The sequence below is a fragment of the Amblyomma mixtum genome, chromosome 1 (genome assembly GCF_055824585.1).
Source record: "Amblyomma mixtum isolate Tamu chromosome 1, ASM5582458v1, whole genome shotgun sequence".
Taxonomy (NCBI): domain Eukaryota; kingdom Metazoa; phylum Arthropoda; class Arachnida; order Ixodida; family Ixodidae; genus Amblyomma; species Amblyomma mixtum.
Genome location: NC_143012.1, coordinates 104,354,077 through 104,378,678, shown reverse-complemented (window position 1 = coordinate 104,378,678; position 24,602 = coordinate 104,354,077). Strand labels below are relative to the sequence as shown.

The 24,602-nt window shown below is 45.4% G+C and overlaps 1 protein-coding gene across 1 annotated transcript; it reads right to left on the bottom strand.

Moving 5' to 3' along the window:
- Positions 1–23,738: 23,738 nt before the first annotated feature.
- LOC149367388 (uncharacterized) lies at positions 23,739–24,602 on the bottom strand. The gene has a single exon (XM_089567231.1). The coding sequence runs from the start codon at positions 24,600–24,602 to the stop codon at positions 23,739–23,741; it is 864 nt and encodes a 287-aa protein (XP_089423357.1).

Genomic DNA, 24,602 nt, shown 5'->3' with positions numbered 1-24,602 from the left:
CGTCCAGTGGAAGTTGATTATACGCGTGTCGTAAATCCAAAGTGGTGAACCCCTCGCCCCCATACAGAGATGCGAAGATGTCCTTAATTTTCGGCAACGAGTACTGCTCCAGATGTATCGCTAGATTCACGGTTAGCTTGAAGTCGCCGCAGAGCCGAATATCGCCGTTTCGTTTCAGTGCGGGCGCGACGGGCGTAGCTTACTCGGAAACTCTCACTGGTGCAAGCACTCCTTCCTGTACTTGGCGGTCGATTTCTGCAGACCTTTTTTCCCGAAGCGCATAGGGCACTGGTCGAGCCTTGAATAAGCGTGGTACAGCGGCCTCTTTTTTAAGTTTCACGGGCGGTCCCTTACAACAACCTAACTTCTCCTTGAAAATGTCCGAAAATTCAGCCAGAAGTTTCATTGTCTCTGTGTCACCGTGAACCGCATGTATGTTCTGCGACTTGCATTCTTCCAATAGTGCCATGCCAGGTTTCCGGAAGGCTTGGATGGTGTTCCGGCCGCACAATAAGAGGCCCGTCGCAATCCAGTACCACGACCGAGCTGTCCACTTGAGTGTTGCGGCACTGGACTTTCATGGCCACCCGGCCAAAGGCTGGCAGCGGCCCCAGGAAGCACGTCAGGCGTAGTGAAGTCTTCTGCAGTGCCGGCCACCATTAGCGATGGTTCTCGAATACCCTTCTTGGAATGACGCTGACATTGGACCTTGTATCCACCAGCATGCGCAGGTTCCGGCCTTCCCAGGTGAAATCCCTTTCGAATGGGTGTGCGGAATGGTTACTACTGCAGCTGTGAGCCACCAAAGCGTAGATCATTTCTTCTCCGCTTGCGTCACTGGCGTCCAGCTCCTTCACCGCGTAAGTTCCTGAGGGGTTAGCGCGACCACTGGAGCACATTCTTGCCAGGTGTCCCTTCCTGCCGCACTTGTGACACGTCGCTTTCCCTGAATCTGTGATGCCGTCACCCTCAAAGAAGGCCTCCAAACGAACACGGTAAGTGTCCCAGATACTGGTTGTGTCGGCGAACTCGGGTGGTCAGGCTATCATCGTTCAGCATCGCACCCTCATCGCCACTGAAGTAACGGAACGTAGCCGGTGTGTGGAACAAAGAAAGAACGTTTATTGCTTGGTGTTACTGGCTTTATAACGACACAGCCAAGGTCAGATGACTGGTCCTGATAAGCAAGAATGCGACACGGGTGAACCATCCTGCTCATGCTATACCTCAGCACGCGTGCTTGATAACACTGCATGACGCGTGCTTGATGATGCTACAATAATGTATGGCCTAGCCTAGCCGCTAACCAACAAAATATATTCCTTGTTTGAGAAGTGCACAGACAGAGCTCACGCTGTTGCCTTTGTTGGATTTCTGGGCATAATGACCCGCCTAATTGTCGTGGAACAGTATGCATTTGAAGGCTTTTTTCACGCTCTGCTCGAGCGAGTGTTTGGAAACCAGCCCAAAGGCGCCTACAAAAATCTAATAAGTTTCATTTCATTAGATTTTTTAATTAAAAAATCACTTTCTTTGATTCGCTCTAGAAATTCCCTGCCGTAGTGCGCAGCGCGCGCCTGCTTCATGGAGATCGCGATTCAAACGTATTAGCTTAGTGCAAATGCATTCGCTAAACGTAGCTTGTGCGCCGTTTTAGCAACATCCAGAAACGAAACAGTCGCCTCGTAATTTTGAATCATGCGTTGCGCACATCAAGTATTAGGCCGGTGCTTCATAAACGCACGCGGACTCGCGCTAAGAGGTTCCTACGCTTCCCTACGTCTTGCCCTGTGATCGCGCCTTTCCCGAGTTTTCTGATTTGCTATGTGCGTCTTTTTCTGGAAATCACAATGTTAGAAATTGTGGTTTTTCTGCATTTTATTCTTCTGTTGCGTAATTTGCAACGCAGGCTATATGGCTCTTGCCTTGTTTAGTTGTTTAGCTTTTGCCTTGTTGTTTAGCTTGTTTACTCGCAAGTTTTTGTTTGCTTTCGAACGTCACCTTTATTGGTGAAAACCACCGGGCGTAGTTGCGAACCATAATTCAACATGCTTTTGTTTGTTTTTGCTTTTTTGCGTGAAACTTGCACACCAACAAAGAATTTGAGGATTGTTCGACGACCAGCGAATAAATGGACTGACAACTGGTGTTTGACGCATGTTAAGGTATCGTGTTCGGCACAAGTACGGTACACAAAATTATGAAAGAGCACGCATTCTGCTTGCATAATATATTACTGCTTTATATTTCGTTATTTTATCGTAATATTTTAAGTCATCTTGAACTAACACAAGCCATATCAGGCGGCCCCACAAAATACGCGAGTGTCTGAAGTCGTTTTGGCGAAATCCATCTTGAAGCTCTATGTTTTTCACATTAAAGTTTTCCGGCGGCGAACATTATGCCTTTGCAGCGGCTTTGTAACAATACTTTGACGCTTCCATTCCATTCCACTTGTTTCTTACAGATATTGCTCTCTGTAGACATGTGAATGGACCACCACGAAGCGAAGCAGTTATCCTGCACTCAGAGGAGTTAAATCCCAATGGAGTCGCAGAACTTGTTCGTAGCAACATGGACCCATGTGCCCTGGGTCTGAGGGACGTGACTATGAGACCCTGCAGAGCAGGAGTTGTCATTGCATCAAGTTCCAGAAAGACCATCAAGAGGGTAGAAGAGGAAGTGGGCAAATGCGAGGCCATTAGGGAAAAAGTACAGGTACGACGACCTAAAACAAAGCTCCCACAGGTGAAGGTTGTGGGAATCCCTAAGGAGATCTCAACACCAGAAATAATCCCGAGGATTATTGTCCAGAATGATATGAAATGTGCCGAGCAAGATGCCAAAGTAGTCTATGAAAGAGACGGAAAACTCGGAAAAACTTTAGTTTTGGAGTTAACAAAGAAAGGCTTTGAAGCTTTCAATGGACGTAGAGACGTAAACATCCAGTGGACAAAATGTCCTCTCTACGACGCAACTTACGTACCAAGGTGCAAGAGCTGTGCACGCATTGGGCACACAGAACGAGTGTGCAACAACGCTCGAAGGTGCATTGACTGCGGACAAGACGATCATGTCAGGCAGTGTAGCGAGACAGAATTTTTCTGCAGAGCTTGTGAGGACACTGGTCGTGAGAGGGAAGAATGCCAGCATTCTTTCTGGAGCTTTACCTGTCCTACATTCGTGGCGGCACAGGCAGCTGAAACCCGAGCTCTAGTCGAGAAACTTCAGTAAAAGAGCTCAAACAGGAAACATCGCTCACACACCTAAAACTCTCCAAATAAATTTAGATAGGGCATTTAAAGCTACAAAACACTTAACAAAATTTCAAATTCAATTTCAACAAGAAATTTCATTAATTCAAGAACCATATACATTACAAAATCAAGTAATAGGATTTCCTATTAGACAAAATTTTAGCAGGACCTATTAATCCAAAATCAGCGATAGTAGTACACAATGAAAAAATTTCGGTATTTCCCATTAAGCAGGAACAAAACATGGTGGCAGCAAAATTGACTCTCGGCAGTAATCAAGTTTTAATTATAAATTGCTACATACCACCAAGTCAAGAACTGGAGAATACACTTAGTAGTATAGAGGATGTCTTACGGGATTTTCCCACTACATATACCCTTATAGTAGGGGATTTTAACGCCAAAAATGCGGAATGGGGAGGAGAGATTACCGATGAAAAAGGAAAGATGATGGTGGATTTCATAACATTAAACAATTTAAGCTTAATTAATGAAAAGCAAAGCCTCCCAACATTTGAAACCACTAACGGCAAAAGTTGGATTGACTTGACAATGACATCAATGTCCTTGGAATCGCAATTAAAGATTTGGGAAGTACTAGAAGATTATTCGGGCAGTGACCACAAGTATATAGGTTTTGAAATGTTTTCAGGAAAAAAAGAGCAAGTAGTTAGACTTACAAAAAAGGGCGAACTTGATGTCCTTGATGCTCTTGGAGAGGATAATTGGATAACAGACAGAGGAAGAGAAACTATCCACACCAGGGAGCAGTTGAACAGCATAGTTAAAGTATTTTATGAGAAGGTGGGTCGTTTAACGAAACAATTCTCTAAGGTGATTAAAAATCGAACAGAAAGAGCCAAGGCATGGTGGAAGCCAGAACTGGAGATAGAAAGAAAAAGTAAACGCACACAGAAGACGTTTTCAAAGAGCCCAAGGAGAAATGAGTGAAATCTACAAGCAAATATACAAGGAGGCCGTTAAAAATACGAAAAGAATCTGGATGAAGCAAAAGACAAATCGTGGAAGGAGTTATGTGCACAGGCAGGCAACAACCCCTTCACGTTACCCTATAAAATGGCTGCTAAAAAAATAAAAACATCAGTTGTAATACCTAGTATTTTAACGGATTCAGGAGTAGTTACAAAGTCGGAAGAGGAGGCAGTAGAGTTCATCCTTAAGATTCTATACGAGGTCGAGGAGGATTCTCCAAGAGGACAGAGAGGGACTTTGGGAGATGCAACTGTGAGAGAGCATAACCGGGAACCCAACGCAGTCATAACGAGGAGGAGGGCGATTTAGACCGATGTTATGATTTGTTTTTCACCGAGGAGGAGGTAGATCATGTTGTAGCGACACTTAAAAAATTCATTGCACCAGGACCAGATAATTTAAGTACATACTTTATCCAAGAACTGTATACTAAGCAAAAACAGTTATTTATTAACATATTTAACTCGGCACTTAGATTAGGAATCATTCCGGAAAGTTGGAAAATATCAAAAATAATTTTAATTCCGAAAAACAGAGATAACTCAAGTATCGTTGCTGGCTCGTTTAGACCTATAGCTATAAATTCCATTTTCGGAAAAGTACTAGAGAAATCACTGAATGACAGAGCATATTATTTTCTAACTAGCAACAACCTTCTACCACTAAGACAGTATGGGTTTGAACATAAAACCTCGGCAACGATGGCATTAACACATATTAAAGAAATTATTAAAAGAGAGACAGAAAGTTTTAAGAAAACTCTAATTATATCATTGGATATAAAAAATGCATTTAACCAAATCAATGAAGATAACATAAAACCAATACTTGAAAAACTCAAATTTCCTAATAATATTAAGGAGCTAATTCTCGATATTTTAAGGAATAGAACAATAAAGTATGAAACTCAGAGTATTAACTTACAATATGACCTCAAAAAGGGATCCCCACAGGGCTCCCTATTAAGTCCATTACTTTGGAATTTAATCCTAGCAGAACTATTAGCTCAAGAAAAAACAACAAACGTTGAAATATAAGCTTTTGCAGACGACATTACTATAACAATAAGTGGGAAGTCGCGTTTGGAAATGGAACGAAATTGTGAAGAGGCCCTTAAACAAACTGCAAAATGGGCGCAAGACAACTGCCTTGAATTTAATTATAATAAGTGCCAATATTTATTAATAGGGAAAAGGAACTACCAGAAAAGACCACCTCAAGTTAAATTAAATAATGTTAGTATTCAAAGAGTTAAGGAAATGAGAATCCTGGGAGTTGTTTTTGATGAAAGCTTGTCATTTTTACTGCACCTAAAACGAGTGCAAGAGAAAGTAACCTCATTAACATTACGTTTATCAAAATTTACAGGGACAAATTGGGGAATGGCTCCAAAACAACTAAGACAGATTTACAAAAGAGCGATCGAAAGAATAATTGTCTATGCATCCCCAGTGTGGTACACACAACATTCTCACATGATTAGGAAATTAAAGAGTATTCAGAGATTACCATTATTAAAAATTTGTAAAGCCTATAGGACAACACCAAATGTAGGATTAAACATACTGTGCAATGCGTTACCAATTCATTTAACGATAGAGAAGGAAAATCACCTATATAACATTATTAATAATAAACAAGATTTTGAATGGGAGAATAACGTTATTAAGGGAGAAGAAATTGCACAAAGAGTGGACAAATGGATAGTCCATCCAGCAAAAAGACAAAAATACCATTTGGCAAACAAATTGAACGCTCAGACTATCAAATCTTCACGGACGGGTCCGAGACAGAACTAACAGTTGGGGTGGCCTTTGTTGTATATGAGAAAAAAGGAGAAGTAGTACATTCCCAACAATTCAAATTGCCAAAACATGCCAATAACATGCCAATAATACCAACATATTCATTGAACAAATTAGAACCCTAGTTAATGATCACATTCACCATAAGATTACATTTACCTATGTGAGAGCACATAGGGGTACTATAGGTAATGAGATAGCAGATCGCCTGGCTAATAAGGCGAGAACTCAGGGAATAGAGGTAGCAGTACCAATTACAAAAAGATTCGTTAAAACGGAATTATATAAAGAAGCACAACAAAAATGGGAAATATATTGGCAAAAATTTGGAAAAGAGACAGATACATATCAATGGATCAAATCTGTTAAAAGTATTCCAAACCATTTTCCTACGAATCACTTACTGACACAGGCAATTAGTGGACACGGACGATTTTCATTTTACTTAAACCGATTTAATATTGGTAACCAAAAATGTCCGTGCGGAAGAGATCCAGAATCATTTGATCATTTCATCACAGACTGTGAAACAACGAAGCAATTAAGGACAAAATTAAATCATGTTCTATCCAATAACAGTGCAAGCAATAAAACAGAATTAATCAAAAACAAAAAGCCTTAAAGATAATGGAGGAAATGACTGCACTTGTAAATGAAAAAATCCTCTTAGCATAAACAAACAGAAATCGCTAACCTACGATTTCGTCTCCGGACGGAGGGGGGAATAAAACCAATCCTCCTAGTGAACTCTACTAATCCAAGATGAGCCCTGAATAATATGAGGCAATGGTTCCATCAACATATCGGCTCCCTTGCGGTTGAGCAGCCCACATGTGGGCCTTAGACATAATAGCTCCCTACGGGTTGAGCGGCCCACCTACGGGCCCGAATGGCAACGGCACTCTGTCTTGAGTGACCCACTACTGGGCCCAACAGTAAGGCTCCCTTCGGGTTGAACGTCCACAGTGTGGACGCTCAAACCCCGAGGAGGCATGTTCTGTGGTTAGCGAAAATTGGGCATAAATTTTCTTATTAAAAATATATATCCTTGCGCTGTTATAACAAATAGAACATTGTTGCACATATAGTCGGTAATTAAAAAGAGTCCAAATAAGAAAATGTAACAGTAAAGGAAAGATATAGGCTCACATAAATTAGCTTAGAAAATTGACTTTAGTTTTCTTTCTCCTTTTTATATTATTTCTGAATACTAACGAAGGCCGGAGCCAATAAAGAAAATATCAAGTATTATTTAAGATTATTAAATATTGGACAGTATGTTTATAACGAGATAGGAAAAAAAGAAAAAGCACATATTTGAAAGAGGGAAAATAAAAGAAATAACCATAATAATACAATAACTCTTAATTTATGCATCCCAGTATTCTCATTTGCAAAAAGTAAAGGAATGTAATAGGGGAAAAACAATACCCAATAGCTCAAATGGAACTATGTTTTTGCGCTGCATACTAATTGAAATTTTTGAGTGGAGTTTTTCAGTGGACCATCCTGACAGTCAAGAATCGAGCCTACCTGGGTCATCAAGGATACCAGAATGAGCGGGACTGGAGACAGAAGAATGAAGCTATCCATCCTACTAACACTATATTGTGCGTCAAGAAAACAAAAATCTCTGTAAGTCAAGACAACTAACAAAACAATAAACGCCCTGAGGTTGCCCGGCCCGGCTCCTTTGGCGGTGGTTTCGCTGGTGGTACTACCCCTTCTCCTCTTCCTTTCTTTTTCTCTCTTCCTTTCATTCTCCAATTTTTTTACACTTTCTTTTCTGAAATGCAAAATTCTCTTTTTTTTTAATTCATTTTTAATTTTATTGGTTTGAGCCCGTTGTGTCGTATGACGGTGCGGCCAGGCACTTTTTTCTTATTTTTTTTAAGCCCACACTAATATCTGTACTGCCTGTGACTCGTTCTCCAAAAATTCCAAACACTTTTCAGATGTTTTGGCCCCGTCCCCTCTCTCTTTCAAGTCTAATATCTCCCCACTTTTTTCAACATCTCCTAAAGCTTGCTAGTCCCCCATCCCGCGAAGCGCTATCTTTTTTATTTTGGTCACTTTCTCGAAGCTGTTTTCCCTCGCGTGCAGCTACGCGCTACGCTGTCCGTGCATCCTCCTGCGATCTCCCGTTCTCCACCTTTCAGCTGGAGGCTTTTTTTCGTGACCATAAAACCTGTTTAAAGGATAATGATTCTCCCCCCTCCGGCCAACCCCCTCTGCCCCACCATCGTCTCCCTGCCAATCGTCTTGGAACAGCGCGATCCATCACAATGACACATCCTAGACGCGTCTTGCCTTGGCTGAAACGGCGGCGCCCAAACACACAACCAGCGCGACGAAAAGCATGCACACTAGAGCTGGCACCATTCATAGTCTCTGCAAGATCTTATTTGTAAGTACTGAATTTTTTTTATCTTGATATAGGCCTGAAAGTCAATGTCGTTTCGGGAGTAAATGTTGCTTTGACTACATGCGGCTTTATTTTTCCGGCAGGAAATAAGAACGAGCCAAAGCACGACGACTTCTGCGTACCTACTCTCATTGCGAAATGTCTTCCTTGACGTCGTGCGCAGTGTGAATGTGCCCGAATGGCAAGAATTTGATATTTCGTCTTTGGTGAGATGAATTCACCAAACACTTACTAATTTGTCTAACAGCGGGTTTGAACTCTTGTGACCTGAGACTGGATGCATTCGGGAATACGTTTGTCATTTAGCACTTATGCACGAGAGGAATCAGAACCGCTTAATTAATTTTCAACTGCGGACCAGTCGGTAAGAATATTGTTACGGGGAAATACTATTTACATTTATTTACAAGCAACCGGTGAATAGTTCCTAGCGGCGAGCATCAGGAAGCACCAACGCCAGCAGGAAGCACCAGCAACCTCTTCTTCTTCGTGCGACCCTTTCACGCGAGAGACCACTTCGACTTCCACTTCCTCTTCGTCGTAGCATGACCCCCGGCGGCAGGAGCGCCGTCCCGGCGTTAGGCCGGTGATTATAGTGCCTAGAATACTGGCTAGTGTCTCGAGCGGAGGGGTCTCCGCATGGGAGGAGGTGGCAGCGCCAGCGCTGCCTTCCAATTTTCGCCGCCAGAGGGCGCTTCCTGTCTTAAAGGTGCTGGATTGCTGCAGTTGCCCAGCCAAGCCTTGTGTTGTGCACTGTGTTTAGCTTGCGTCTGCGCGTTTCTTTGGTTTTGTTTGCGCTGTGATTTGAGCAAATGAAGTGAAAGTTGCAGCGACTAATCGTGCTTGAGTTGCTTCAGTTCAGTGGCCTTGCAAAAACTTGGTTGCCCCGAACACGAGGCAGCAACCAGGCTGTGGATTGTTGTTTTATGTTTTGCTAAGAATTACGTTTTATGTTAAAGGACTAAACAAAGACAGAGAGGCACAAAGGCAACGAAAAAAATTGTTGAAGTTAAAACACTGCAACTAGTTTGCTAATATCAATACAGTGTTTTCCTTTCTGTATATGTAAAGTGCCTTGCTTAAATGGTATGGCTGTGTACTGTTTCTAGGCGCTTCTATTTATAACTGTCGATGAACGGTCTCTCAAGCGACCAACTTCAGGTATTTTGCTCAGTTAATAAATAATTCAGTGCCTTGCTTACTTTGTACAAACTTTTAGGAGTGACCAGTTATTTTTACCTGTTTATTATGGCTGTAGCTTTACAGTTTGCAGTATATTGTAGCCCTTTGTAGAAGAGAATGATCACTGATAAGATCACTTTTTTGTTTTCGTTCTTGCCTTTTCTTCCCTTCAAAGATGGAACGAAAATTCGCAGACACCTGCATAAAAACTACTTCTGTATAAAGCGAGTTCTAACTTCCAAATGAAATGCAACGAGCCCTCTTCAGGCTGCATGTGTTCATTACATACGATCATCGCAAACAGATGCAATGTTGGGAAAGAGCCCCTGTGATTTTTTTTGCACATACACGACGCTATTAAATATTGTCTGACTGATATATCAAAATTCCAGTTCGCGCGGTTGAACTGCAAATAAACATCGGCATAATATGTCCAGAAGTGTAGCACTGGACTGTAGAACTGAAATCCCTTGGGTCATAACCTTTGCAAAAGCTATGGATGCTATTTCCTAATGCCAGTGTCACACGGGCGCTTCCGATCGCTATCGAACCGTTTGGGGTGAACATTTTTTTATCGCGATTTAAGAATGGTCGCCGCTGCGAGGTCCAGCCACCTGGATACTGCTGGTTGAGCATGACAGCATGACAGTGCGCGCAACAGCCTACGGTCGCGGTTGAGATGCGCGGATCGCAGTCAACTGAATTCGGATCGAGAAAAATCGTGATCAAAAGTTCCCATGTATCAGCAACGAATCCGGATCGGAGAGTTTTCGGGGATACTGTGGCCGCAGCTGTCAGCCTTCGGTGTTTGTTTCAAGTTGGTAAGCCGGGCCTCTCGCTGGATATTCGGCATTTAATTTACCTTTCTTTTTCACTTCAGGGCCCGGGTTCTGTACAGTGACGCTGTACAGTGTACAGCGTGTTCAGTGTACGGTGGAAAGAATAAAAATTTTACGGATTGGATCTGGTAGTAAATCGGTACAACCATAGTACTTGTACAACGCATCGTCGGTCTCGCGGCGCTATCTCGGTTGATGATTTTCTACGGACAGTGTTAGGCTGTTGAGTTTATCTTCCGTCGAGAAAGGTTTTGAACAAAAGTGCTCTCAAAGCACGGAGAAAGATGGGCTGCGTAGCGAAAAGCGCAGCGCATGGTTAGTTTCCAACGCCGGGCCAATGCCGCGAACGCTGCGCGGTGGCACCTTAGCGACTGGCAGCGCCACCCTACGGTGGCTTCGGGAAGGCATCACCGCGGCGGCCACGCGAGCGCGCGCCCTCGGCACACTAGCCAGTATATTCTAGGCACTATACCGGTGATAAAGGAGCGGCGTGGTAGGGCTTGAGGCGCATAACGTGAACAATGTCGGTGGGTGGTGGACATGAAGAGGATACAGGTGTATGAGGAGCAACTTCATACGTGAGATCGGTGAGCTGACGCACAACACGATAAGGACCATGGTAGGGGAGACAAAAGTTTTTCAGAGAGACCGACGCGACGGGAAGGAGACCACAGAAGAACGAGCGACCCCGGTTCGTAGGTGACATGACGATGGCGATTATCGTACAATGACTTCTGCGCTTGTTGGGACGCTTGGAGCCGAGTTCGGGCGATTTGGCGAGCGTCTTCAGCTTGAGCAATGGCGTCCCGGGCGAAGGCGGTGACGGGACGGTCAGCGGATGGCACGAGTGTGTCCAATGGCAGGACGGCGTGTCTGCCGTATAAGAGATAGAACGGAGAGTAACCAGTTGTGTCATGCCTGGAGGTGTTGTAAGCGAACGTCACATACGGCAAGGCGAGATCCCAGTCTTTGTGGTCGGGGGAGACGTACATAGACAACATGTCTGTTAATGTTCGATTCAAACGCTCGGTTAGCCCGTTTGTCTGTGGGTGGTATGCTGTGGCAATCTTATGCTTGGTAGAACACGAACGCAGGATGTCGTCGACAACTCTGGACAGGAAATAGCGTCCGCGGTCTGTGAGTAATTGACGAGGGGCACCATGTTGTAGAATAAGACTGTGCAAAAGAAAGTCAGCGACATCGGTCGCGCAGCTCGTAAGCAGCGCACGGGTGATCGCATACCGAGTGGCATAGTCTGTGGCTACTGCGATCCACCTATTTCCGGAATCCGAGGTCGGGAATGGTCCGAGGAGATCGAGCCCTACACGGTGGAACGGCTCCAAAGGCACGTCTATAGGATGCAGAAGACCAGGAGGTGGTGCCGAAGGCTTCTTTCTGCGCTGACAAAGGTCGCAATTGGTGACGTAATGCCGGACTGTACGGTATAATCCAGACCAAAAGAAACGGCGACGTATGCGGTCGTAAGTTCGGGCCACACCAAGGTGGCCAGCTGCAGGCAGGTCATGGAGTTCTGCAATTATAGAAGACCGCAGCTGCTGGGGAATGACTAGAAGGAGTGAGGGCCCGTCAGGACGGAAGTTGCGGCGATAGAGAATGTCATTTTGAGTAACGAAGAGCTGCAGGAAGCGCTTCAAGCTTCCAGAGCTGAGACCCTCGATGATGGTTTGCAAATATGGGTCTTTGCGCTGCTCCTCGGCGATGTTGTGTAGATCAGAAATGCCAAACAGGGAAGGGATATCGTCAGTGTCGCTGAGAGCAGGTGGCTCGACAGGGTACCGAGACAGGCAATCAGCGTCTTGATGGAGACGTCCACTTCGTCTTCCACTTCCACTGCGTCGTAACAATATTTTATGACACGTGCAATGCGCCACATCAAGTCAAGCATCAACGCAGCCTTAGCTGCGTCTGGATCGTATAATGCTACAAAAAACATCGTGCACTGTGTAAACCTGATTTGGCGACAGTGTACGAATATTCCTGAAGGCGTAGCGCCCAGCGGCCAAGACGCCCAGAAGGGTCTTTCAGCGAGGACAGCCAGCATAGGGCGTGGTGGTCCGTGACAATAGAAAAAACACGCCCGAACAAGTATGGCCGGAATTTATCTACAGCCCAAACCAGAGCGAGGCACTCACGTTCCGTAATGGAGTAGTTTCGCTCGGCAGGTGAAAGCAGACGGTGTAATATTCCGTACTGTTTCGCTGTGGCTTCTACACTTGCAAGCGCAATAGAAAATCCTCATTTTCTGGCTAAAGCTATTGCCCAAGCTGTCTCTCAATGAAAAAAAGGGCATTACTTTGGACTATCAGACGAGTGCTTTTGTGTGGTTTTCTGGTCCCATTGGAATCCATATAGCATGCATGCGAAGTGACTGCTAAACAGCTAAAAACTGATAAACTGCTAGATTAAAGAATAAAGTGCCCTGAGTTTCTTGCGTTCAGCGTATTCCGCAAAAAATCGCAAGCTGTATCTTTAACCCTATTAAAAAAACTGATCCAAAATGTTGTTTTCACGTCCATGTAGAAGGGATGCTACAACCTGTGCATCTTTACTTGAATAAAAAAATTAGCTCACAATAGGAGTTATGATATTAAAACAAAATAATACATGAACCTGCTTTCAATATCATATTAATTTGCTTTTGACGCATTGAGTATGTTTACGGGGAGTGCGACACGGCGCATTAAACTAAAAATGAACCTTTTGGAAGAAGGCAAGTTAAAATAAAAAATTCCGCTTTATGCAGCTAAACTGGTGTTTGTTCTAAGCATAAATTGAAATTATCCTCCAAAATATGTTGCTCGTGTCTTCACGCAGACTGCGTCTCACAAAATTCAGTGTCATTTAATAATTTTTGTTTTTGTATTGTGACGCCAATAATTAGGCTTATCATGACATCATGCATCTCTTTGCAGGCTCGACACATCGTGAGGTCATCGGCAAGAGCTGGACGATGAATTTGTTTGAATGCAATGCAACAGTCCTCTTTCAAGAGGCTTGCAGCGATTACTGCGGATATGAGCGAACAGCTCCCTGGAGGACAGCTCCGTTAAGCACTTTATGGATGCCTTAGCCGTGCCACAACACCTTGCCGAGCTGCGTTGTCCAACCTGAATGATCGCCACGCACCAAACTTGAAAATAAGTGATTTTCCCAGAGCCTCTGCCACCATGCTCTTGGCCCCTCTTTCTTTACTCCAGAAGAATTACTGCCCAGGCTGGTGGCAGCGCAAGCCGTCCTGCGTTCGCTACAAGCTTGACACTTTTAATTCTTCGCAATCAACGGGTCTTTTTTGGTTTATTGGTTTGGTTTATTGGGGTTTAACGTCCCAAAGCGACTGAGGTTATGAGAGACGCCGTAGTGAAGGGCTCCGGAGATTTCGACCACCCGGGGTTCTTTAACGTGCGCTGACATCGCACAGCACACGGGCCCCTAGAATTTCGCCTTCAAGAAATTCAACCGCCGCGGCCGGGATCGAACCCGCGTCTTTCGGGTCAGCAGCCGAGCGGCGTAGCCACTGAGCCACCGCGGCGGGGCTGGGTCTTTTTTCACGAATTCTTTGGCATCCTCGTTTATGAATATTTGCAAGGTAGAATGGTACATCCACAGTGCCTGTCACTGGCGAGTGGGCCGTATTGCATGTGGAAGTGCTCCAAAGCTGGATACCATTATTAGAAAGCTAGATAGCATTATTCGAAAGTTGGATTCCAGTACGAGACCTTTAATGACGCATGCTGCAGAACGAACAGCGAGCCTGCGTTGGCCGCTCGATCGGCCGAAGGTTGGCCCTAACTTGGCATAAAAGTAGGGCCAATGTGTCAAAGTGGCAGCGCTCGGCCAAAATGCCAGTATAGGACCGATGTTCGTGCCATTTTTTGCCAGCAGTTGCCCGACGTTCGACCAATGGTGTTGTGCTGCCTGGGGTGGCGCAGCAGTTACGCGATGGCAGGTGCCGCCACCCGTGAAGCTTTTGCGACCCAGCTTGCTTTTCCCGAGCGGCCAGTGGTTAATTCAACTGCCACGGTCGGCAGGTTCTGATGAAGCCTCAAGGTGAGGTGGCCTAAGTCTTTCTTTTCGATCGGGCCACCTGCCACCCGTGAGTCCTCGCTCAGAGCGCGGATTCCCTGGCGAACGGGGTCCTTTAATGTTGTCCCACTAGAGGGGAAGAAGAGTGGTGCATACCTCTGACTAGCGCAGTTCATGGGCTTCATGTGCACGAAGTTGACGAGCGACTCGAGGCCTCCCACGTGGTGCTGCTGCTCCCTGCCTCCGGTGGCGACAGTCACCTTGGGCAGCGCGTCCAGCGACTCCAGACTGATGGCGAGGCGTGTGAAGCTGCGCACCGCCGGCAGCTTGAAGGACGCTGCCTGCTCGGCCTCCTCGGTGCTGCACGCATAGGAAAGACGGAAAAAACTCGTTGGGCGTACTGCTAACGGTTGAGCCATAATAAAAGATTTTTAGCGCAACGGGGACACGACACAAAGACGACAACACCGGCGCTTACTCCAACTATTTAATCAAGAGACAGCATACGAAAGATATAGTCCTCCCAGCGTATGCGCACATGTACAAGGCACCCAGACACACCAAGCATCAATGTTATCACAGCAGGCGCACCAAAAGTTTTTTTATATCAATTTCTCTCATAACAAAGCGGGTCTGAGCTGTGTTAGTGACACTTCTGTGTTTCCATAGGAAGTTGAGCAAAATTTTTGTCGCGCCTACTGTGATAACATCGATGCATGTGTGTGTCTGGGTTCCTTGTACGCGTGCGCATACGCTGGGAGGGCTTTATATTTCGTATGCTGTCTCTTGATTAAACAGTTGGAGTAAGCGCCCGTGTCGTCATCTTTCTTGCGTTGTGTCCCCGTTGCGCTAAAAGTCATTTATTATGCCTGAAAACCAACTAGCTCAGCATTTAACCCTCTTAAACCTTTGAGGGGCTGAAAGGCTGATAATGTTTGCAAATACATGTTAAGTTTTGACGGATTTCTTCAGGTTGGAACTTCTCATTCTGTGCATGTAAAACCAGCTCTCTACTCCGTGCACGTACGTCCACGAGATTGACCAGTAAAACGCTTTCATTGCAATTGTGCAAAATTTTTCCCTTTTATTTGTACCATTAGCCATCATACCGGGAGTGAAAATTGGGTGCGGTTCAACTACTGGTGAACCTGGTTAGAGAGCGAAAGCCATGGCGTATCGGGCAACTATAAGCGGTTTGGTGTCTGTAACGTTGAGTGCGTTCCGGACACTGGATAGGCAGCGCCCCTACCGCGCCACCCTGGCAGCTGGCAGTTAATGGTTGACAGCGAGAGTTTGCTCACCCAATCAACGCTGCGGCCTATTGCTGCAGTGCCATGTGTCTGCCACAACGTTGTCAGCACTAACGCACGCAGCTCATATCTCTCTCTCATCACCCCACGTACCTATAAGCGCGATTCAGGCGTTCACTGATCCAGGGAGCCAGTTATGCGCACTTTCTTTTATGAAAACTATAGAGAATGTTTACTACAATTGAATAGGAGTGAAAACATGGTTTTGTGCTGCGTAGAAGACGACGGTGAGCAGGCAGTGTCGCGGGACGGAGCAGATGGAAGTTGACGGAGACAAAGCTCTCTAACGCTCAGCGCGAGAGTGTGGTGCAGTTTAACACCAGGCGTGTTGGCCGCGGCGATAGCCTAGCTTTTTTTTATTACATGAAAATAGTGGTGAAAATAAATATCTAAGCATGCTTACGCCACGCAACACCAGACCACCATAACCCCGCATGACCCCGCCTTCCAAAACAATAAAGTCTGGGAGGCACACATATGCATCCACAATAGGGCCGCCAGCTAGGCAGCTCTTGCAGGGCAACATATACTCCCCGCACCAAAGCGTACTGTTCACGAAAGGAGAATTTCGACCACCGCGGTGATTCGGAGTGGCAGTCCATTATGCGGCTCTTCCAGAGGCTAAATACTACAATCAACATAAATAGATCACATGGCACAACACAGTTTTCCTCCACAGGCGAAAAACGGGTACTGTAGGGCGTGATGTCAATGTCCTTCTTAACTGTTCGTCGCAATATTGACGCTAGCGCTACAGAAGACGACAACGTGAGGACTGTAAGAGAGAGGACAACGAAGTACTCCTCCGTCGGTGTCGGCCCCGGACGTACTTGGAAGCCTTCCCAACATCCTAGTGCGGTAGCGCGTATTTACACCGACGTGACAATATGTCCCACAAGAACACAGCATCAATGCACATAACAAAACAACGGTCAATTGTCTCTGGTGTACTGCACAGGTGGCAATTCACCGTCCATGGTGCAACCATATCGTTAGCATGAAACCTTGCCTTCACAGGCAGCGTAGATGTGTGCAGCTTAAAAAATTTTTGCAGCAGAAGAAATGCGCACTCGCCTAACACATTTCGACCCACTGGTGTCAAGGAACTTCAGAAAAGGTTGCCAGTACAACGGTACAGGAAACAAATGCTTTGTAAGTGCCTGAGTCATCTGCCTTCTGGAGAGGCTATAGAGGTAGTCTAAAGAAAAGTGCGCAGCGAAGAAATTCAAGGGTCAGAAACTTCCTTAAGGAATCCGCATTAAAGGGCACTCAGGAGTGTGTCCAGTCGGTGTGAAAAGGAAAGGCAAAGGAGCACTGAGACGCCTAATAAGCACAGCTACTAAAACAGTGTGGTTTGCCGCTTTGTAAAGGAGAAAAAAAACAACGCGAAACAAGCTGATGCGTGAATAAGTGAACAAGGCCTATTCAACCAGACTCTAAAAAAACAAATAGGTTATCGCGACCAATGGGTTCACATTAGGAACACCGTATGAAGGTGGCAAATATTCTGTGGACCACCTGCACTTTCTTCCTCGCACAGTGAAGAACCCGCTGCATATAGGCAAGTTTTGCAAATAAAAAAAATGTTGGAGACTTGAGCCCGAGCAAACACTAACAGTTCTCTACCCATCCAAGCCTGGGTTTCTCGCCTCATGGAGATGATCTGTGAATAGCCTAATGGTCTCACTGAGCGGCCCTTAAAGGAGATCTGTTTGCGCAGCCGCGGTTTTGAGTCCCATTCATGGATACTGATTCAATTTATTTTTTTCTTTTTATAGTTTCACCTCTAACTCAGCTGAAGGTTTCAAAACTAGGCACCCAGCGATCGAAGCACGAGGTCCCACAGGAAAGCTTTCGCTTCAAAACGGCTGCGCGGAATCACACACAAAAAAAATGCTTCGACTGCTGCCCGGCGAAAGCATTGCGAATCGCATTATTTAGTGTCCGTGGTCTCCGAAGTCCTTCAGCTTTCATTGCCAACTTCTTTTTCTCTGCGCCCAATTCTCGAAATGGCTCGCGTTAACGCCGTTGAGTGCACAGAGTTAGTCGAATCGCGGGCACTTGAACCAGGTTCTCAGCCCGGTTGTGATTACAGCATCAATAATAAACAAAGCGTTTCAAGAAAACTAAATAATTTTGAAAAATTGCCTTTTTTTAGCTTAAACCACGGCTTTCGCGGAATAGATCTACGAGTATTGGCGTACACCGGAAAACAGGTGAATCGTCTTAAGTACTAAGCTGATTAATTCTCAAAACTATGTGTTTCACTGTGACTGTTAGGGAACTTGTAGCAATTAAAGATTTGTAGACGGTCATTAGTGATAGCCACACCTCTTTTTAGACTCCACGACTGCAGCACGATGAACGGTGCATAGAAGAAGGAAACATGTAGAGAAGCAACACAGGGCTGACTCACAAATAAAATCGTTATTGGGTGACCAGCCTGTACAAGTACCCAACTGGTGGCGTTGAGACGCGGTTCCTCAGTGGTTATCGGGACGCGGGTCCGCTGTCGCCGACCAGCAGGAGCAATGACGAACGGGGAATTGATTAGGAGAAGCATGAAAAAGATAAATGTATATATTCACATATTTACAAGCAGCAGCGAAAACCAGGCTACATGACGAGGTGTATCGCAACAGGGAAAAGACACGAACAAAGGAGACGGGAGCCCGTAAATAGAGTCGGCTCAAACTCCCTCCCTTTTTCGTCCAATCAGGAGCGTACTAGTGGCTGATTGGCCTGGCAGGCTTGAACGCCATCCTTGGGAGCGTCTCGGTAGCTGTCCGGCCGAATGAGCAACTCTCTCCACAAAGACGACGCGCAGTCTCGGAGGGACGCAGGCCTGGACGCCATCCTAGGGAGCGTCCCGGTGGTCGAAATTCGCGTTCACAACAGCGGTCAGAAGTGGAAAGTGATATACACAAGTCATGCAGCGAACACAAAAAGTACGCGAAATATTGATACTCAAGCTACACATGCCCACTTTCGCAGTCGAGGTAACGTTTTGCTTTTTTGGCAGCGATATAGAGGGTGCGCTAATACATTTTTGCCTTGCTATCAAGTGTGCTACTTTAATTTCCCTGTCCAGCGATTAGCAGTTCCCACCTACCACAACGCACTCGTTGTACAATGGCTCGCAGGCATCGATGTCATTTTCCTCACTTTTGCAGTTTCTGCAGTGTTCCACTACGTGACCTGTGATGGGGGAACGTGTGGCATTATAATGATGGTCTTTCAGTCTGCCGTTGATAATCGGCCAGTTTGGCCAATGTATTGCTTCCCATATGACAGCGAAAAAGAGTAGATACTCACTATTGGCAGGGGAAAAATTTTTTTGCGTGCCTTTTCAAGGAGTCGCGTGGTTCGCTCTCGGCCGAATTAGCTTTTTCCAACAGGTTGGACACGGGTTAGGCGCCGAAAACTCGTGAGCCCCAGCATGCTTTCCAGTTCTGTTCTGGCTGTGCGAGACCTCGTGCAGATATGGCACTACGCAACTTTTCTTTTTCTCCTTTATAGTTTTCCTGCTGACATCACACCTCAAGCCTTTAATGCCTCATCGTTGTTGACACAAGGTTGTCAGCACAAGGTTGTCAGCAGCGGTGTCATGCTTTTCTAGTCAGACCAGAAAAAAATCTTTGTGAAGAAGGGGATTCGAACCACCACCCTTCCGTTCCGCAGCCGAGCGTGCTAATGGCTACGCTGGTTCCTGCCAACGCATATGTAGTTGTCCTAATCTAGGACGCTGGAATAGTGTTTGCAGCAAGGCGTCGAATCAGACGGATGCCTGCCAAACGCAAAAGCTTTCGCCTCAGGGCACTTTAGGTCAACAAAGTGCCCCCCTGAATTTTTTGGGGCAGTTTTTGCGCAGTGGAAACTAAAACATCTGGAGGATAACCGGCCTGTATCAAACAATCTACTTGGTTGTGGAAGCATTGCTCCAACCTGTGCTCACCTGTTTTCTTCGCAGCATTGTCAAAAACTAAACGATAAATTGCTACCACGGGGCACAAAAGCAAACATACATGGAATGAAGTGATGCGAGAGATAAAAAAAATTGCCGGCGATTACGCTACTTCCTAATGCGAAATTTCAGTGAAGCTCTTCAGTTGTTTCAGATTTTCGATAGAATGAGGCAATGAATTCGATCAAGACATGAATTCCATCAAGGCAATTACAGACAACTTATTTTTCAGACATATTCCTTCTTCAAGAGACACTCCACTAACAGTTCTTCATTGTCATGAAGCAAGCTTTGTGGTCGGAGAAATGGATGAATATCTGCTCGACTTACTGCACCAATGCCTGGTTCTACGTTGCGCGGCGAAGAGATAGCAGCAACTAACTGATGCCGCTGACGCTGCTAGCGAGTCAGGTGAACGTGGCTCCGCGTTTCGGCTTGGGATGCACGCACCGTGATCCGCTGATGCCGAGCCGGCGCTTCGGCAATCGGAGACCACCGCGCGCTCGAATTCAAGGTTGTCACACTAAAAACACGACCTAGTCGAACACAAACATATAAATGCTACAAAAAACCTGCATAGTCGAGGGTTTGACGGAATCCCGTCTGGCGAGGAGGGAACATAGCAGTAGAAAATGGGAACACTCGCCAAAAAGAAGAAAAAGGAAAAACAAATTGACGTTTCGGGGCCCGTACGGGTCCCTTGTTCAGCGAGGCCTTAGCAAGGGTCTTCAAGGACTACAATGTCCATATCGCCCACGTGCCACCAAGTAAACTAAAGCAACAACTTGTCAGAGTGAAAGACCAGGTTGAACGGAACAGATTTCCCGGAGTGGTATACAAGATTCCCTGCAAGGACTGCAATGCTTCATACATCGGCGAATCAGGCAATTTCATCAGGCGCTTGAAACAACATCAGAATGACGTCGCCAAAGGCCACACGAAAGAAAATGCCTTGACTGAACACTATCAAGCGGCATCACATAACATCGATTGGGACAACGCCTCAGTCATCGCGACGGAGAAGTATTTATCTTCCCGCCTGTTTTTAGAATCACATCACATCCAAACGACATCACACGTTTTAAACCGAACGCGGGGTAATGTTCCTGAGATATACGCATGCTCATTACGCCACCTGCACCGTACATAAGTCACCACCTTCGCCCATCCGCTTTATTGTGAACAAGGGACCCGTACGGGCCCCGAAACGTTTATTTGTTTTTCCTTTTTCTTCTTTTTGTCGAGTGTTCCCATTTTCTACTGCCAAAAAACCTGCATAATTTTCCATTTTTGGCCGCCATTCGGGTAATTACTCCGGCTGGTCAGCCAAAATTCAGGGGGCACTTTGACTGTCTAAAGTGGGTAGAGGCGGAAGCGTTTTCCGCACCACCTTCGCTGTTTCTGTCGCACTGGTGGCGTCACATATATTTGAGTACTAATTACTAAGTGATGGCAAATCACTAATTAATTGTTAATTACTGATTAATGCCTGAATGCTAATTAACTGCTAATTAATGACGCTTAAGCTTCGCCTTTAGGAGTGGAACGCGACAGCGCGTTGTAGCGCTGCCAGGGAGTCCACGGAACGCCACCACCCGTTCGGCGCGATGCCTTGCCCTTTGAACGCAACGCTTTTTGAGGAAAGGAAATGGCGCAGTAATTCTCTGTCATCTCGGTGGACACCTGGACCGCACCGTAGAGGAAGGGAGGTGGGAGTGAAAGAAGATAGATAAAGAGGAGCCGTAATGAAGAAAATGAAAATTGTATTTGAGGAAAGGAAATTACGCAGTAACTGTCTCACATATCTCGGTAGATCACCCGTAAAAATTCAGGGGGGCACTTTTTTGACCTAAAGTGTGGTCACTGATGTGTGGTTAAGATGTTAAGCTTCGCCCCTAAGAGTGGAACGCGACAGCGTCTTGCAACGCTGCCAAGGAGTCCATAGAACGCCATCTCCCATTCGGTTCTACACCTTGCTTGTCGGTAAATTGGTTTTTGAGGAAAGGAAATGTATCTGTCTCTCATTTGTCGGTGGACCCCTAAACCTCGCCGGAAGGGAATGGAGGAGGATGAGAGTGAGTGAAGACACCGTATTCACTAGACACGCCTTTGTTCATTCCAAACCATCCAGCTGGCATGGCGGAGTGGATAGCGTGCTCGTCTCTCACGCCGAAGACCGGGGTTCGATTCCTGATCTCGACCAATTTCTTAATCGCTTTTATTTATTTATATGGACTGACTAGTAAAGCTAATTAGGCTAATTGAGTAATTAAGCAATTAACTATGCTCAGTCCTACTTACTTGGAGCATCACTATACGATCCCTTCAATTGGTTGTATGGTTACTAGCCAAAGTGCAATTGGCCCCGTTTGAAATTCGCGCACTGTGACGTCACGACCGTTTCCACCAATTGAAAAGCGTGACATTTTCTGTCGACAATTGCTGCTTACAACGATGAGACATTAAAGGCTTCCGCCTTAATAAAGATTTCAGTTGAGTCATCGCTGTGTTGTGTCTCTGCGTGTTTCGTTCGTCTGTGTCCCATTCGTCGCGCAGCAGTCATGAAACAGCCTCAGCAACTCGCCCAAAAACTTATCATGTCCACATTTAAGGATTTTGAAAACGCGATTATCATCGGCACTATTGACCAACAAATTCTGGTTACACAGTGCCAGTATGGAAGCTCTCCGAAAAGAAAGCAGGCAAAACAACCTTTCCAGTGCACGCAACAAGTCAAAAACGTCAAATTTTATCGAGCCACAGCGCGAAGGGTAATCGCGTTTCCTAAATTATAAAAGCCGACTCGGCTTTTTCTAACGACCGGTTGCAAACCTCTAAATAAAGCTACCCACCTCACATTAACAGGTAAAAGGTAGTTATTGTAGATTAGTTAAGGAGGTTACTAACGATGATTGACCGGTCTTGTGGTGTCCGCCAATACAGGTAGTACTATGCCGCAAAAGCCATATTTAAAGTAACCAAAGGAGAGCACTCGCCTGTCTCGGGGCTTACACGGATCCCTTGTTCAAAGTGAAAGCGATTGAATGAAAAGCCTTATCTTTACCTGAAAAAAACCTATTTCTTAGAATTACTTAAGGTCTTACGAAGCACCAGGTTTTGCTGTATATGCCGTTTACGACGCATGAGACGAGAATGTTTACCCTTTTTATGCTTATTTTCATTGTACGGATGCTACCTTCCAAATGTTTTACTCCGAAGGAGCAAAACATTTGGAAGTTAGCATCCAGTTAACAAAACATGGCAGTTAACAAAAACGGCAGTTAACAAAACATGCCGTCGGCAGGAGTAAAACTCCTGCCGACGGCATGTTATGAAATTTGCAATGCTCACTTCGTTGGCAGCAAGTCGATGACAGGTGCGGGATCACTGTCACATGCTTCAAAAATGGAGCCGAGAGTTGGACCAAATCTCTTCTTGTCGCAGACAATCACTTCGAAACTTAAAAAGGTTTTCTGAAGAACTTAGCGCGGAAAAATGGACAAGGGACAGAAATAACGGACACAGAAGGCTTTCACGAGCGCTCTGTCCCTGGTCCCTTTTTTAAGGCGAAAGGCTTTAATGCCTCGCACTGTCGTGGCCAAGGAATGTTAACAAATGTGTCCGCGTTTCGGAGTCAGAACTAAAAAAAAAAAACTCTGTCGAGGCTGAGAATCGAACCACGGCCTTTGGCATTCGAAGTGGAGACGCTACTACTGCGCCACGAATGCTCTTTTTTTTTCTTTCATGGTATTTATTTACATGGTTTTGTACAGAGAAGATTATGTGTGTGTGCGTGTGTGCGTGCGTGTGCGTGCGTGCGTGCGTGCGTGCGTGCGCGCGTGTACCCACGAAAAAAACTATTTACAGAGCACCTAGGTCGGCGCTACGTGGCACAAATATGATAGTAAACATATTTGAACTAAAAGGCCGGTAAGGATATACAGCGCATCAGAGAAGGAAACCAATCCAGTAAAAAGTCCAATTCTTTGAAAATGTCCGTTGCCTGCATTAACATTCGGTTAAAATGAATTCTGGCCGAAATAACAGGTTCAGCGTTGCCGTCTTGCATGCGCGTTTTCCAAAGACTATGAAGTCCAATCAGAAGAATCATATCACAGGATTTCGAGTCAGGTTGGGAAACAACAAGATAGCGTATACTGCAGGAATTTAGGAGCAAATATTTCTGTAGCGTCCTCTGGAACACATCCCCAAACAAAATCGCGTCTTTGCAGTCTACAAAACAATGTTCAACTGTTGCAGGCACATCGCACAAGCGACAGTTAACAGAAGACACAAAAAAGTTTTTCCTATTGAGCCACGTGTTGACAGGCAGAACTTCGGTGTTTAGTTTATAGAAAAATGTTTTGGTGCTAGGAGAAATTGGCATTTTAGGCACTCGCTTTAAAACATCATGACCCATGAGCCCAAAGTAGACAGAACGATACAGTGGGAGCGGGAAGAGCGTCGATATCAAATCCGTGTACAGACTTTTGCTCGACACAGAATATAAGTACTCATTTGAAAACCGAACGGTCAAAAAAAAAAAACGCACGGAGGCATAAACTTCCTGCATAAAGCCTAGTAAACGGGGGCGTTCAATAAAATTCGAAGAAACTACAAAGTTCGGAAGTAGAGTCATTAGGTTAACCTGCAAGAATGCTCTAATAATCGGATCGAAACAATCATGAAAAAAGAAGAGACGGGCAACCAACTGTCTCACATACAGGTGCTCTAGGCCCAGTCCTCCTGCACAAACAGGTCTGAAAAGGTTATCACGCCGCAT

Coding starts and splice junctions, on each gene's coding strand:
- LOC149367388 (XM_089567231.1), bottom strand. CDS start 24,602: ATGCGGCGTGATAACCTTTTCAGACCTGTTTGTGCAGGAGGACTGGGC.